The 16,267-nt window shown below is 44.5% G+C and overlaps 1 protein-coding gene across 1 annotated transcript in view; it reads right to left on the bottom strand.

Annotated features, from left to right (window-relative positions):
• Nucleotides 1-12,200: 12,200 nt before the first annotated feature.
• Nucleotides 12,201-16,267, bottom strand: part of LOC142558420 (calcium-activated chloride channel regulator 1-like) — a 116,253-nt gene continuing 112,186 nt past the window's right edge. Inside the window, exon 11 of the mRNA XM_075670555.1 lies at nt 12,201-12,895. Within this exon, the coding sequence (XP_075526670.1) occupies nt 12,318-12,895 (578 nt within the window). The 3' untranslated portion in view covers nt 12,201-12,317. The remainder of the gene's footprint in view (nt 12,896-16,267) is intronic.

Raw genomic sequence — 16,267 nt, 5'->3', positions numbered from 1 at the left:
CAGGCATTCAATGGATAAAAATCTGTGTTATTTAGGTGTGCCTCTCTCACAGTATAGAAATAGCGACGCTCAATGTTCGGGAGAAGTTGGCAAAATTCAACGTAAGGTGAATTCATGGCAAAGGCGCAATTTGTCAAGGTTCATTCGTGCTGAAGTGTGCAACGTGTTCTTAGCTTCCCGTCTTATGTGTGTGCTGCAAGTACTGCATAGTTCACGGCTTCGCCTTCAGGCACTGCATCGCGTATTTGCAACATTCATTTGAAGTTCGAGTTGTGAATCGATGCGGCGCGACAATCTGTTCCTCCCCTTTGAACGTGGTGGTCTAGGATTAGTCCACCTCTTCGTCAGGCAAATTGTTTCTCGCCTGTTTTTATTTCGAGACAGTGACCATCCGTTTTCGCGTGAAATGTTGCAACTCTCCGTTTAGCTCTCCGTTTAGTTCATTATGTTCCTAATATACTAGTGTCATCAAATGCCAAAGATGTCCCACAGGCCCCTTTGGGCTTTCTCAAGGAGGTTGTTGACACATTTCTTTTCTTGAACGTTAGATTCAGCCTGGAGTACGTGTTCACTGCGAGTCGAAAAGCAATTTCTGCAGCTCTGGTGGACTGTAGTTTCCCAGGCCCTTTGTGTCGTGCATCTTATTTAAGCCGACCTTATCAGGATGTATTTAAGCGCGTCCCAAGAATGTGTGTACCTCCTGGAGTAAAAACATTTTTCTTTAAATTACATTCGGAGAAACTCCTTTTTAAAACTTGGTTGAATTCGAGAGGTTGCTTTGTGCCGTGGTCAACAAACTGCCGACTCTGTCCACGGGCTGAAACCATAGATCACTGTTTCATAGACTGTAGGGGCCCTGTATTTTGGGGGGGGGGACATTCTCCAACGGACATTTAAAAAAAGACATTGACATTGACAATAAGGTTTCTACAGTTTAAGATTACGGGCGGTCCTCCCTATGACATCTTCGTAGTACTTGGTTTATAAAGCCTGCGGAGAAGTAGACTGATCGCCATGCCGAAAGCACACGATCTACAAAATCCTTCTTTCGCAAAAGTGCTGCTTACGTAAGAAGTGTGTACGCTGCGCAGGAACCTCCGCCAGCCTGGATGCACTTGTTAGATGCATCTGTGTGTTTGCCTGAGTTTTAAGTGTATAGTTGTGTCCACTTTTTATTACACCTACTTTTTTGCTTTCCGTGTAATAAAGGAAAAAATCTTCCACGCCATGCTTAATACGCCTATTCTCGTCCGATACCCGAAGCTAAGCAGCATTGGGTTCGGTCAGTACTTGGAAGGGAGACCACATGCGAACACCGAGTGCGGATGGCACCCTTCTTTTTGATTTTTCTCGCCTATATTTTTTCTTTCTTAGCTGGCCTATTCCGCATGCAGGCATAAAGCTGTGGTGTGTGGACGCGTTGGTGAAATATAAACACCGCTCATATTGCGCAACATCCTCTTAAAGCTCGTTCCCACTTTTTCGAGTCATCCAGGCTTGACAAAAGCTCTGCGCGTGTGCAAGAACGCTAAACTGTCTAAATATTGTTACGGTGGAAAAAGAAAACAAGGTCGTCGACGGTGGAGAGGAGGAAGTGGCAAGAGCCTATCGGGATTCTTGGCAGCTGTGTATATACGCTTTGTAAATACAACGTGTAAGCAGTTTTATACTCGTGACATTTTGGTGGACGTGCGGGCTACGTGTCTTCGCCAGGGAGCTCCGCAGCGGACGTCTGACCCCGCCTTGGACGATGCTTCCAGTAGAAGGCACCGCATCCGCAGATTTTTGAATTTTGAATTTGAATTGAAATTTATTCAAAAATGGAAAGTACACAGGAAATGTTGTACAGGACATCTGGATCCCTAGCTCAAGGCTAGTTGGGATCCATGCTAGTTTTTAATTCACAATCTTAACATCAATACGAAGAAGTATAAGTAAGTCATATATACATAAACATTCAATTAGAACACAAGGCAGGGTACGTGTATTAGCTACGAGAAACCGACAGAAAGGAATTTGTATTTAGTAAATTATACACTGCAAGTGAAAAGGGTAAACATGTGTACACAATCCAGATGAAAACTATGCAGATAATAGTAGTGAGTGATAATGGGTTTTCACTGATAGTGAAAAACATTTTGCTTGTTTCACTTCTGTTGGTAAGCTGTTCCATGGGAGTGCTCCAGTGTTGCTTAACCTTCGCCTTCCATATACATTATGCATTATTGGCAAGAGAAAATTTCCCTTAAGTGCGCTGCGTGTATTGCTTCTGGAATGTAAAAAATGTGATACGCTCAAAGGACAGTTAGTGGTTATGCTGTTATGAGTATGCAATATAGTTTTAAGATTCAGTAATAAATTAAAAGGCAGTATATTTAAACTTTGAAACAGCGGCATTGAATTAGCATTGTAGTCCGAAAAAGTCATAAATCGCAAGGCCCTTTTTTGAAGAAGAATGATAGGTTCAACGTATGAAACGTACGTATTACCCCAAGATGAAATACAGTAGGATAGATGGCTATGGAATATGCTAAAGTAAATTGTTCTCAGAGTGGCAGTGTCGAAGTAATAACGGCATTTATACAGCATAAAACAAGCCTTGCTCAACTTTTTACACAGCAATGCAATGTGAGGCTTCCAATGAAGATGCTCGTCTAGTGTGACACCCAAATATAGAATTGAACTCACCCGCTCAAGGATATTATGGTTTAGAGAAAGCGAATGACAGTCTTTTAGTGGTGCTTTCCACGAAGAAGTAAAGAGAATATATTTAGTTTTCTCTATATTCAGAGTTAGCTTATTTGACGCGAACCACTGGTTAACACTCCGAAGTTCATTATTAGCCGCTTGAAATGTTTTGTCCAAGGAGTCTAGCGCACAAAGTAGAACAGTGTCGTCTGCATACATCACAGCAGAAAAGTTTTCTAAGGTATCAGGAAGATCGTTTACAAATAAAGAAAAAAATATTGGTCCTAGTACTGACCCTTGTGGGACCCCTGTAATAATGCCAGAAACGTCGGATTTGGTATCTGCAATGGAAACTAGTTGTTTTCTGTTATTGAGATAGCTGCGGAAAAATTGAAGAGTTAGACCTCGGAAACCATAGCATTCTAACTTATTGAGTAGTATGTCATGATCCACAGTGTCAAACGCTTTCCTCACATCTAGAAATATGCCTAGGACACTTTTGTTGTTGTTCAAGTTAGAATTTATGTAGTCAGACAGAGCTAATACCGCTGTGCTTGTCGATCGTTTAGCTCGAAAACCGTGCTGGCAATAAGATAAAATGGATTCACGTTCAAGAAATGAAGTGATTCGTTGGACGATAAGTTTTTCAAAGACGGTGTTTAGGCAACTTAAGACGGATATAGGACGGTAGTTTTCTAATAAGTTATGGTCCCCATTTTTGTAAATTGGAATAACCTTAGCGATCTTTAGTAAATCTGGATATGTAGCAGTATAGAAAGAGAGATTGAATATTTTTTCTAATGGCATGCACAATATATCAATGCAATGCTTTAAGGCCACTGTGGATATTCCATCGTGACCAGTAGAATGTTTGAATGGCATGCCGTTAACTACAGACACTATCTCCTCCGCTGTAATGTCCACAAAACCAAATGAGTTTGTCGACCTTTCTGGGTAAGTAATGGCTGAAACAAGAGGTACGTTATTAGATATTGCTTGGCCAATCGTACAGAAGTATGAGTTAAACGACGAGACTAAGGATTCCATAGATATTCCTAAGATTTTCAAGTCTGGCATTGTATATTCTGTAACCGATGGCTTAATTACCGAGTTGATAATGCGCCATGTTGCCTTTGATTTACCAGAATTACGGAGTATTAAATTTGTGTAATACTCTTTTTTACGAATACGTATAGCGCTAGTTACTACATTTCGAGCTATACGAAATTTTTGTTCATAATATTTGTTACCCCTATGAGACTTTACTTTAGTGTGCCAAAAGTCTTTATCTTTAATTAATTTTAGCAGTCCTTTCGTCATCCACGGACAGATAGGAGTGCTATAATATCTTTTTTCGAAGGTGCTTGACGATTGCGCTAATGCACCACACAACGCTTTGCTAAAACTGTCAAATTGCTGATTTGAATTTGTCTGCGCATCTATAGTTAAAGAGCAAAGGCATTCACGTAATACTGGATAGTTAACTCGATGAGAGATATGAGAATGGCCCTGAGAATGAGTGGATCGATGAAAAAAGATGGCAGCAGCAGAGTGATCTGTTACAGCCGAATCATAAACATTACACCAGCTTGAATCGGTGTTAAAGTTGCACAATATATGATCGATCAGTGTCGATGTCAGTGAAGTTATACGTGTTGGGGTTTTAATGACGTTATGGAACCCATATGATCTAACAAGATTAAAATAATCGCTGTCATGTTCCTTTATAGCATCAATGTTAAAGTCTCCACATATTATTATTCGTTTATTTATATTGGTTAAATAAACTAATAAATGTTCAAAATGTTGCATGAAAGTTGATTTGTTCTTGTTAGGAGCACGATAAATTACCGCTGCAACGAAGCATTGAGAATTCACAACAAGCATATCAAATTCATTCGCGTATGAGTAAGAGTACTCTTTAACGACTGAGCACGGTAAAGAAGACCTCACAAATAGTGCAACGCCGCCACCCCTAGTTCCCGTACTTCGAGGAGTGGAGAAGAATGCATATCCGGGTATATGGTACAGTTCGTCTGAACGCAGCCATGTTTCGGAGGTAGCAATAACATCAAACGGGAAATTATGTAATGACAGAAGAGAGCAAAGATTGTCAATATTTTTGAGCAAGCTACGCACATTACAATGAATTAAAGTATAACAGGAGGAACTGTTCAGGAAGTCATTAGCAGACTGAACTATGGTAGCCATGTTAATGCAAAAAACTAACAAATAAGTGATAGGTCGTTGTCATTACGAATATTGACAACCCGTGCATTCCGACTACGCATACCCAGTACGTTGCTCTACCTCAGCCGCAAGACCCCAGCAAGTTCACCGGCCTCGATGGTGTTGACGTGGAATAATGGTTGAAAATGTATGAGCGCGCCAGCAAGGTGAGCAGGTGGGATCCGACCATAAGGCTGGCGAATGTCGTGTTGCACTTCGACGGAACTCCGCGAACGTGGTTTTACGCACACGAGGAAGAGCTGACTATCTGGGACTTGTTCAAAGAAAAGCTTTCCGACGTTTTCGGTAATCCGACCGGCCGACACCTAGCCGCCAAGCAACAACTCGCCACGCGTGCTCAAAGGGCTACTGAGTCGTATGTCTCCTACATTCAGGACGTCCTAGCCCTCTGTCATAAAATCGACAAGTCCATGCCAGAGGCAGAGAAGGTTGGACACATTATCAAAGGCATCGCGGACGATGCATTCAACCTCCTCGTCTTCAGAAACTTATCGACTCTCGACGCCATCATGAACGAATACTGTCGCCCGAATACTGTCAATACTGTCGCCCGCAAAAGCTGCTATAAGAATCATGTTCAGGACTTTGTTAAGTGTAGAACGCAGGACGTCTATAAAATCCCGCTTGATTGTAAATGTTGCTATATCGGGCAAACGGGGAGGTGCATTATTGATCGCCTGCGCCAGCATGCCGCTTCACGAAACGGAAACCAGTACAGTCATCTAGCTGCGCACTGTAAGACGTGTGGTTACAACCCCATCTTTAACAAGTGCGAAATCATCGGCAGATATAGTGAAAATTGTGCGCGGGAAAACTTTGAAGCATATTGTATATTCAGAAGTGGCGACGCATGCGTCAGCTCTGCGTCCCTCTCGCTCTCAACAAAGGAAATTGATTATCTTAGTGGCTGACACTTATCCTTGTGATCCTTCTTTTTCTGTTCTTTATGTCACTTTCATGATGTATTTAGAGGCGGCTTCTGCAAATAAAGCATTTGTTTGCTAGTCAGCGCTCTGTCCTATTTACTCGCTCGCCCTGTGTTGCGCTGTTCCTGCTTTTACTCTAAAGTAATATGCATTTAATTAATATGCTGCTTTAGCACCATAGAACAGTGTACATTTGCCGGTGCTCTTGGTTCGCATATTTTGCTATTCTGCCCCAAGAGAGCCTGCACCGCCCAAGCACGTCTCACCCATGAGTCAGCTGACGCAGCTGGACCACCCAGTCAGCACGACACTGCTAGCCGTCGCTGAGTGTGCGTACAGAGCTGGCTCATTTTCTTGTGTTACCATGTAAACGAGATTACGAAAATTTAGATGAAAGCCCGATTGAGTAGAAAATTTGGTCTGCTGTAGCGATGCATCCCCTTTGCAGACTGTCTGTCTGCTTAACAGATGGGCAGAAAGGTCTCCATCATAAAAACACGATTAGTCGATAACTGCGAACCACTATTCTGTCTGTAGTGGTCTATATCGTGTCACTTCACGAAACAGTGGCTTCCGCGTAGACGAGTAAACGGACAGGAATTGAAAAATTGACTCGCCATCCCGGCCCAGTGAAAGTGGATGTCTGCCGAAGCTGTTGAAACCCGCCACTACTACTGCTGAGTGCAATGCTTTATTTCTAAATTCCTGCTCCGGTGCATTATTCAGCCACAGGAGAACGTGGGCGTGCGGATTTCCCCTGTGCTGGAATTGTACGGCAATACAGCTGTCATAAGGAAGTATAATATGGATAGAATTGAACATGCTCTCAGGAACGGAGGAAGCCTAAAAACAGTGAAGAAGAAACTAGGAATTGGCAAGAATCAGATGTATGCGTTAAGAGACAAAGCCGGCAATATCATTACTAATATGGATGAGATAGTTCAAGTGGCTGAGGGGTTCTATAGAGATTTATACTGTACCAGTGGCACCCACGACGATAATGGAAGAGAGAATAGCCTAGAGGAATTCGAAATCCCACAGGTAACGCCGGGAGAAGTAAAGAAAGCCTTCGGAGCTATGCAAAGGGGGAAGGCAGCTGGGGAGGATCAGGTAACAGCAGATTTGTTGAAGGATGTCGGGCAGATTGTTCAAGAGAAACTGGCCACCCTGTATACGCAATGCCTCATGACTTCGATCGTACCGGAATCTTGGAAAAACGCTAACATAATTCTAATCCATAAGAAAGGGGACGCCAAAGACTTGAAAAATTATAGGCCGATCAGCTTACTGTCCGTTACCTATAAAGTATTTACTAAGGTAATTGCGAATAGAATCAGGAACACCTTAGGCTTCCGTCAATCAAAGGACCAGGCAGGATTCCGTAAAGGCTACTCAACAATGGACCATATTCACACCATCAATCAGGTGATGGAAAAATGTGCGGAATATAACCAACCTTTATATATAGCTTTCATTGATTACGAGAAAGCGTGCGATTCAGTCGAAACTTTAGCAGTCATGGAGGCATTGCGGAATCAGGGTGTTGACGAGCCGTATGTAAAAATACTGAAAGATATCTATAGCGGCTCCACAGCCACCATAGTCCTCCATAAAGAAAGCAACAAAATACCAATAAAGAACGGCGTCAGGCAGGGAGATACGATCTCTCCAATGCTATTCACAGCGTGTTGACAGGAGGTATTCAGAGACCTGGATTGGGAAGAATTGGGGATAACAGTTAATGCAGAATACCTTAGTAACTTGCGATTCGCTGATGATATTGCCTTGCTTAGTAACTCAGGGGACCAGCTGCAATGAATGCTCACTGACCTGGAGAGGCAAAGCCGAAGGGTGGGTCTAAAGATTAATTTGCAGAAAACTAAAGTAATGTGTAATAGTCTCGGAAGAGGACAACAGTTTACGATACGTAGTGAGGCACTGGAAGTGGTAAGGGAATACATCTACTTAGGACAGGTAGTGACTACGGATCCGGATCGTCAGACTGAAATAATCAGAAGAATTAGAATGGGCTGGGGCGCGTATGGCAGGCATTTTCAGATCATGAACAGCACGTTGCCATTATGCCTTAAGAGAAAAGTTTATAACAGCTGTGTCTTACCAGTACTCACGTACGGGGCAGAAACATGGAGGCTTACGAAAAGGGTTCTACTTAAATTGAGGACGACGCAACGAGCTATGGAAAGAAGAATGACAGGTGTAACGTTAAGGGATAAGAAAAGAGCTCATTGGGTGAGGGGACAACTGCGAGTTGACGATATCTTAGTTGAAATCAAGAAAACGAAATGGGCATGGCAGGACACGTAATAAGGAGGGAAGATAACTGATGGTCATCAAGAGTTACGGAATGGATTCCAAGGGAAGGGAAGCGTAGCAGAGGGCGGGAGAAAGTTAGGTGGGCGGATGAGATTAAGAAGTTTGCAGGGTCAACATGGTCACAATTAGTACATGACCGGAGTAGTTGGAGAAGTATGGGAGAGGCCTTTGCCCTGCAGTGGGCGTAAGCAGGCTGATGATGATGATGAGATGACGACCAGTGGCAACGCGCCGCAGCTGGTCGCATTGCCGTTTGTTTTCCCTTTGCCTCTCTTCATACTCACGCTGCTGCTCGGAAGTCCTATGTCTTGCCTACCCATCGCATCGCTGCAACAACAACAATGAAATCATTTGCTAGGCTGGTTTCTTTATATATGAAAGGCTAGTGACGTCACTCCTCACATCACAAGCTGCTGTCGGCGCGGCAGCTCGCGCAACAATAACCTTTACCGGGAAACATACTTTGGGAGCGCTACGTGCTTCACATTGTTAACACGAGCAGCTTATTAACAATTATGTCATGTGAATGCTTGTGTTTGCTCTTTATGAAAAATATTCCGAGATGAATGTTGTACACGTGATACTAAAGAATATATGCATTTATCGCTTCAATGGCTGAAGGTTTTCTTTCACGTCATGTCGACGCCTTGAAAAATACCGTCCAACTAACAGCTTCTCTGTAAAAATACTTAGAATGGCAGCTGCCTTGAGCCGACATCACTCAGGTTGCAGTAACGCAGCGTCACTGTTTATTTTGCACACATCTGAACGTATAATGTATGCACCAAATGTTTTTCACACTTGCAAAATTGTTACCAGCCAGCCTAAGCTGTCTCACCGCGTCATGGATCATTCCCAGCTGCCGATAGTCCATCTCACAAGTCATTTGCAGCTCTGAAGAAGGTAGTAGGTTTATGCAGGTAGTATTCTTGCGCAGCGAAATATAGTGCCGGGCGTAACTGTCTGGCTGTTGATGGAATTAAAGAGATTTATTTTTCCTTGACACATGATACATTACATCGATAGATTACATGTTGCGTGTAAAAGTCGTACACCACAAATTATATGGCGGTGAGCTGACGATGCGGCGCTGATGAACACATCCCGAGAAGCATTCTGCCTTCGTATTGGCTACGGAGTCCTGCAGCTTCCACAGCGCTGCTCGCCTTGTCAGTGGGGGCATCGCAGGTCCGCGTCCCTAGCGAAACAAAATAAGGATATTCTTTCGTGGGCACTCTAGAAACCGCACCGACACGCCGGTGCGCTCCAGAAATACAGGCACTGTCGCTTTGACGAAGTGTTGCCGTCGCCACAAGAGTAAAACTGCGCAGAAATGGAGCGGCAAATAGCACTTTGCGTCGACGATGTTCCCATGCAGCCAATGGCATTCGCCCTCGGCGTACAAGTCGGCGCACGCAACGAGTGCCCGTGCCGTTCCTTCGGCGTCTGCTGTGATGGGCTTCCATCTTCCCCAGCACCGCGATGCATCCACGGTGGTTGGCATTGTTGGCGTAACGGGCGATTACCCTGACCATATGAAAGTACTCAAGAACTGTGCTATCACCGAAGGATGACTCGTTGTGTATCTCGGAGTCTGTAGAGGTGACCACCTTTCTTGAAAAGAGTGCGCAAGTACGGAGTGTCGATATGGAGGTCAACGACACATTCTTCAATCCCCTTCCAAAAGCATTCTAAATGGGGTTGATGTTCTACGTACAGCTTTGGAACCGCATGGTTCTCGTAAAAAGCATAAAGTATACTTTATTGACGTCCTTTGCTTACTTAATATGTAGCCACTAATAGGTCACACAAAGGAACGCTGTTCTTGGAGAGAGTGTATATATCGGTTCGTACAGCTCGCCGGGATTGTTCGTATTGTCCATGGCAAGCGGCACCCTCTCTATTTATGCATGTGCAAAGATATACTTATCCAGCAGCGCAATTGATAATGATTTTGCCTTTAAGCAAGTCAATGTCTACCGACATCCGGGATGTACAGTTTACTATTGATAGCAAAATTCATCAGCCCTTCCACTGTGACGAAGAAAGAGCAGCGAAGCTGCGTTGTGTTTTACCTCAATCGACGTATCTATGTATGTATAGGCATTATCATTATTCTTTATTAATATTAATATCGAAGGACACAGAGAGCGAATACATCTTTTGACTGTGTAGTGATTTATTCTTATTCTTTTACGAAGTAGTGAAGTACCGCCGCATGGCAGACGGGAATCGCACAGTATTTACAGCTTCACTGTGAACTACGTAATTATGAAAAGTAGATGAAAGTCGGCGTAACGTTATAGTCGACTTAGCAGCTAATTTTCATATAATTTGCGTCAGGATAGTTTTAATAAAGCAAGAGTTACAGCCGTTTTCTACAACCATACTCCCTCTGTAGACGGCCAAGTATTGACAGCAGACGGGAATTCTGTAACGTTTACAACTTCACTGTGAACTAAAGACGACAAGTGAATGAAACCCGGCGTAATGATACAGTCGTCTTGGTAGCCAATTTAAGTATGATTTTCCTCCCAAGATAACCACGTTAGATTGAGAGTCGCAGAGTATTCGCGAGAAACAGGAGACGAAACATTTTTTCGTGTCGACGCGACGCGTAGACGGACGGACATCGACCACCGCCGGAAGGTAGCTGTATGAAGCTTCGCTGTAAAGCTGACGTTAGGGACAATGAACCGTGCATCGAAAAAAGAAAGTGAAAGGCAAGAAAAATTCAAATTGCAATGGTTGCATTCCCAAGTAGAAGTTAGCTGGACTAATACAAATGTGCATCTTCATCTTTGGTCTTGCTGAATAGACTTCATTGACAGGTTCTCCGATTAGTTTTTCTCTTTCCCTGTTTAGCCTTCAATTATTCGGGGACATGCGTTTTTGTAATTCCAGCGTATTTGAAAATTTCATACAGGCAGAAGGCTAAAGGTACGCATCCTCTCACTCACCAAGTCAGAATCCAGTTTTTAACGTATCATTTTCCCTAAAATCTGCCCGATTAAGCGATAAATGAATCATGTATAGACGACGCGATTTTTTCCATGGCTTAGTACAGGATAACAATATCAAAATTCGTGGTGCTTCACCTGTATCAAGCGATTTTCGTATGGAAAACCTCGAATGCTGCTTTCACCTTATGCGATGAAGTAATCAGAATGACTAAGCAGGCCATGCGCTATCACACATGCAAGTTGTCACGTAAGTTTTGGTGCTCGCGACTTACTCAGGAAGAAGAGTATGTGCTAGTACTGTGCGCTAACCGCTGCACTACTGCGTTTGTTTTGATAGTCAGACAGTCACGTCACAAGTGGCAATAAATAGCCCCTGTTTGGTGTCGTCCAATAAAATAATCGTTAGCTTCTCGCATGTGTTGCAGAAGCGCAACAATAGAAATGCCATTACCGTGTGTGAGAAAATAGGCTGAAATGAACAACAAAATCCTAAGGTAACAAAAAGTTGATCGGGAGGGTGTAAAAGGAACCTACACCTCCTAGCCAAATAAAAGATGACAGTTATTTTAGCCTACCCTAAAGAAGATGAAGGCAAAAGGAGACATTCATTACATCACTCGACATTTTCATTCGAATGCGTTGTTACTTCCTATTGTTTTCTCTCACCAGAGGTCGTGGATTTGAGTACCTTAATCAACTGTGCCTTAATTCACTTCGCCTTAATTGACAGCAAAGGTAGTTGGTTGAACTTTTGATCCTCACGATGTCGATCGCAATCCAATTTGGAGATTTGACCGGTTAGCCCACATGTCCAAGTGGGTTCGACTCCCACCAAACGTAGGCTCGAGTGCCTTAATTACCTCTATTTAATTAGCTTTCCCTTAACACCACAGGTCGTACTGATGCTTCTTCGCCTCAGCTTCACGCTTCCTTATAAAGGAATTGATGGCATGATTCGGCCTAATCATTACCAAAGGTCCTGGGTTCGACTCCCTATGAAGTTGGGTGCCATAACGCCGGACATCGGGTTTTTCGACCTATGAATCATCTAAGGCTTTCGCATTATTAATGTCATAGATAACGTCTCACATGCCCAGGCTTGCCCTATCATTTATTTTGCCCAGAATTGCCCCGTGCGGCACTAACTTGGCATGGTTTATGTTGTCCTCTGCCTTGTGTTGGTGTTAGTTTCATCACTGTAGTCCGATTTGATCTTCAGCAGCAGCGTAATAATGACTGCCATAACGACGACTGCGGCCGCTGACACCACCAGGATCCAAACGAAGACGGATCTCTGGCCTTCATGATGAACCTCTGCAGTGGGGGTTGTTGCCGGATCGAGAGGTGGCTCGGTCCTGGCCGGTCTTGTAGTGATTGTCGCTGGGCTGGCCTTCGGGGAAGGCTTTGCCGGCGTGAGGGCGTCAGCTACTTCAGAGGCTAATTCGGCGGTGAAGTTTGCGATTTCGAATTTCACTCGAATGACGTTGGACCTTTTCGACTTCAGCCCTTCAGCATTAAGAACGCGTGCAGCCAAGTACGCCGTCAGGTAGAAGCTATCGTTGCCACGGGGCGCCGTAGCCCAGCGACGCGGCAGGCTGATGGTGACCATGTGTTTGGAGCCGGCGGGAAGGGGTTCGAGGTTGCCTTTGACGACGCTCTTCAACAGCTCCTGGCTGTCGAAGTCGTTAAAGACCCCGCCTTCGTCCGTGCCGCCTCGGATCTCCACTGAAGTAGCTGCAATTGAAGATACAGACCATATAGCTCGCACTCGGCAAGACGTTGATATTTACAGAGAGACGATAACACGCATCCGCTCGCAGGCCTCATGGATAAAGGTTCAAATGCCAGGCATGATGCCATGAGATCGATTCATAGCTCTAACCAATGTGCGCCTACGACACGGAAAGACCATATATATATATATATATATATATATATATATATATATATATATATATATATATATATATATATATATATATATATATATATATATATTTGTATATAACGTAGGCAAAGAGGGATTCTTCAGGCTACCTTTCAAACGTAAAGAACATGAGTGGTGCTACAAGGTAAACAGAACAAGTATTTAATTTCGACAGTTTCGATCGGTGGACCGATCTTCATCAGGTATATATATATATATATATATATATATATATATATATATATATATATATATATATATATATATATATATATATGTGTGTGTGTGTGTGTGTGTGTGTGTGTGTGTGTGTGTGTGTGTGTGTGTGTGTGTGTGTGTGTGTGTGTGTGTGTCAGCTGTCACCCACCTAGTTTGAAAACAGCGAAGCTTTGCTTTGCAGATGAAACCGATTGTCTGTAGTTTGAAACAAGCTATTGTGTATTTGCGTACACGTGTTTAGTCGACATCGAGAACACGAATTTTCGTTATTTGTGGCACGTTTTCTTTGGCGGTGCTCTTTTACCCCTTTAAAATGGGCCCGCGAAAGAAAGAAATCCCATGTTTCTTCGCGTACACGCGCAAGAAAGACAGCGTTCTCAAACGAGCCGAGTGTAAGATCATCACCTTGCCTCCAGCGCGCCGCCTATGATAAGGCGTTACTTTTGCGCTGGTTTTGAAAGTAACCTATTGAATTGGGGCACTATTACTTTAGGCTTCAGAAGTCTCTTAGAGCTCTCCCTGTGGCGACAGAAAATACTACCCCATATTTATTTGGCCTATGGCCCATCTTATCGGTAGAACATCGCCGTGTTTGTGCGTGCGTGGGTGCGATTTTTCCATCATGGGATGGGATGAGCATGCGATGCAATCACATTCATAATGGCTGCAAGGTTTGTCGCCGATGTGCGCGCACCCCCACGCGCATGTCCGCGCTCTCCCACGCGCCCACACGTACAGCGCTGCTGGCGGGGCGCCTCCTCTCCTTGCTTCTGTTGCCAGTGGAGCCTCCTCTCCTTAATCCCCTCGCCGGTGATCACCGCTTTCCTGCGTCGACCACGGACTGCGCCCGCACACTCGTGAGCCACTAAAGGCTTACACCTTAAAAGACTCGGATCGACATCAAACTTCTCAGGGAGATTCCTGTAAACAAAGTAAAGGAATAGCTTCGGAAAGAGAATTTGAAAATTTTCGGCTTGGTGTGGATATTGAAACCGTGCCTCCGTGGTGTGCCTCCGGAGCACGCTTCCCCGGCGCCACGCCGGCTCCACGGCTCTGGCTGACTAAATGTGTGCCTAATGCGTGCGTCATTGGGCACGTGACGGCACTGCCAATGAGTAGGAAGTGGCGCCGCTGAACGGTCCTTCGAGTCATGAGAACCCACGTGACCACGTGATGACGTCGCGTTCTCGGCGCTGGACCTGCTGCGGCTTTGACTGCGATATCGAGCGGTGAACACCAAGGGCACCGGATGGACGCCATGGACGTGCATGCGTCTAAATGTCGTACAAAAATCCCTCACGTGACCTGATCCTAGTTGCCTACAGACAGGATCGTTTAGGGGCTTTCGAGAATGGCGACGCGAGCGCCAAGTGACGCCTTGGCGTGCCTGCTCTCTGGCACATGCTGACCGCTGCTTGTGTGACGTCTCTGCGCTGCGTTCAGTGTTTATTGGCGAAAAGTCATGGAGCGCTAGTGGTGCGATATGTCGGCTTTTTGTGTCGGTGAGCTCTGGTAGTGCGAGGCCCGTATTTCTGAAGAATTCGGTGGGGCTGACGACTGAAATAGTGGAGTGGCGTAGCGCCTCGGCGACACAGTTTGCGAACCGGCACTGTACAGCAACGTCGCCCGGTCCGCTCTTTTCGGCAGCGTCATCACATCGAACATGCACCTTTACTTGTCGCGCGTCGAAGGCGGAGGTATCGTACGTGTTCCTGGCCACGAAGTCAGTCACGTAAGTGATATATTGCTTAAGGTGGTGTTTGCTCACAACTATTGACGCGTCCTTGAAATGAGGCAGCGTACGCTTTCAATAGAGTTCAGCGTTAGTGCGCTGTCCGTGACTTCGTGTGATTTGCCTTCATCGCGGGCTTTACACTTAGACTGTAGTACTGTGGACGTTAAAGAGCTCTAATGACATCACATGGTCTGCCAGAATATGCCAAATGCAGAGTAGATCTTTTAGGATTTTTGGTACTAAGGGCGCTATAAGCACAGTGAGATGGAGCTTAATGCCGCGCCCTGTGATGTTCAGGTGCATCTCTGCCCGTTTTTCGCACTTTTAGGTCTATCAATGGGACGTGAGGTTCTGTACAAAGTTGGGATGAAGTAACGTGTGTGTATAAACGTCCACAATACCTTCATCGCAGCACAGTTATGTAGTGCGGTGAAGCAAACAGTGCGTTGCGTTGCTGGCCGGGTCGTAAGGGCGCCCAAGTTCCAGTTTCGATGTTCCTGTTGCCCTGAAAATACTGCACCGCCCGCTTTGCTGTAATACCAGGTGCTCTAGAACTCTCTACTTGCCGGAATTTTTACTTTCACTTGGTAATACATCATAATGCATATCTGTAATGAAGTGAAGCTCACTAATAGTGCCAAATGCTTTGACAGTGTCAGACTTAACAGATTTAGATTGGCATGACCAATATACCAACCCACACTTTCCCGTTAGCAGTTTTATTAGGAATCTCTAACTAATCTTACAGCACATAAAAACAAAGTAAACGCCTCAAGAGTTGAATAGCAAGAAGTGCTTCAAACACTCAATACAGACGCACCTTAAGTGGTTAAATATTGCTAACAGATTAATGAAGGTTGATCAGACTTACTGATATTGGTCGCTTTACAGTGAAAATAATAGTACTAGATGAGACGCGAGCGACTCGTGTGCTGCTTGGTTATGCACGCCACATGGGTCCTAGCAAAACCTTAACAGGGTTCTTATTCACGCATGCCTGCTTGCGTCCTCAAAAATTTTATAATGTCACAGTTATAAAAAGAGGCGGTAGCCATAGGGCTTTAAACTCCGCAACTCCAATTTTGTTTCTTTTATACTCATTACAAGCTGAACATAACGCAGCATGACAGCATACGCCTAGGTGATTCCGACATTTTGTGACGAAAGCAGTGCTCACTAAGGGTTGCCTGTTCTAATATTACTCCCAGAATTCTTCAAACAGTTC

This window comes from Dermacentor variabilis, chromosome 9 (genome assembly GCF_050947875.1).
Source record: "Dermacentor variabilis isolate Ectoservices chromosome 9, ASM5094787v1, whole genome shotgun sequence".
In the NCBI taxonomy this organism is placed as follows: Eukaryota; Metazoa; Arthropoda; class Arachnida; order Ixodida; family Ixodidae; genus Dermacentor; species Dermacentor variabilis.
The sequence above is the reverse complement of the archived record's forward strand: the minus strand, read 5'-3'. Positions and strand labels throughout refer to the sequence as shown.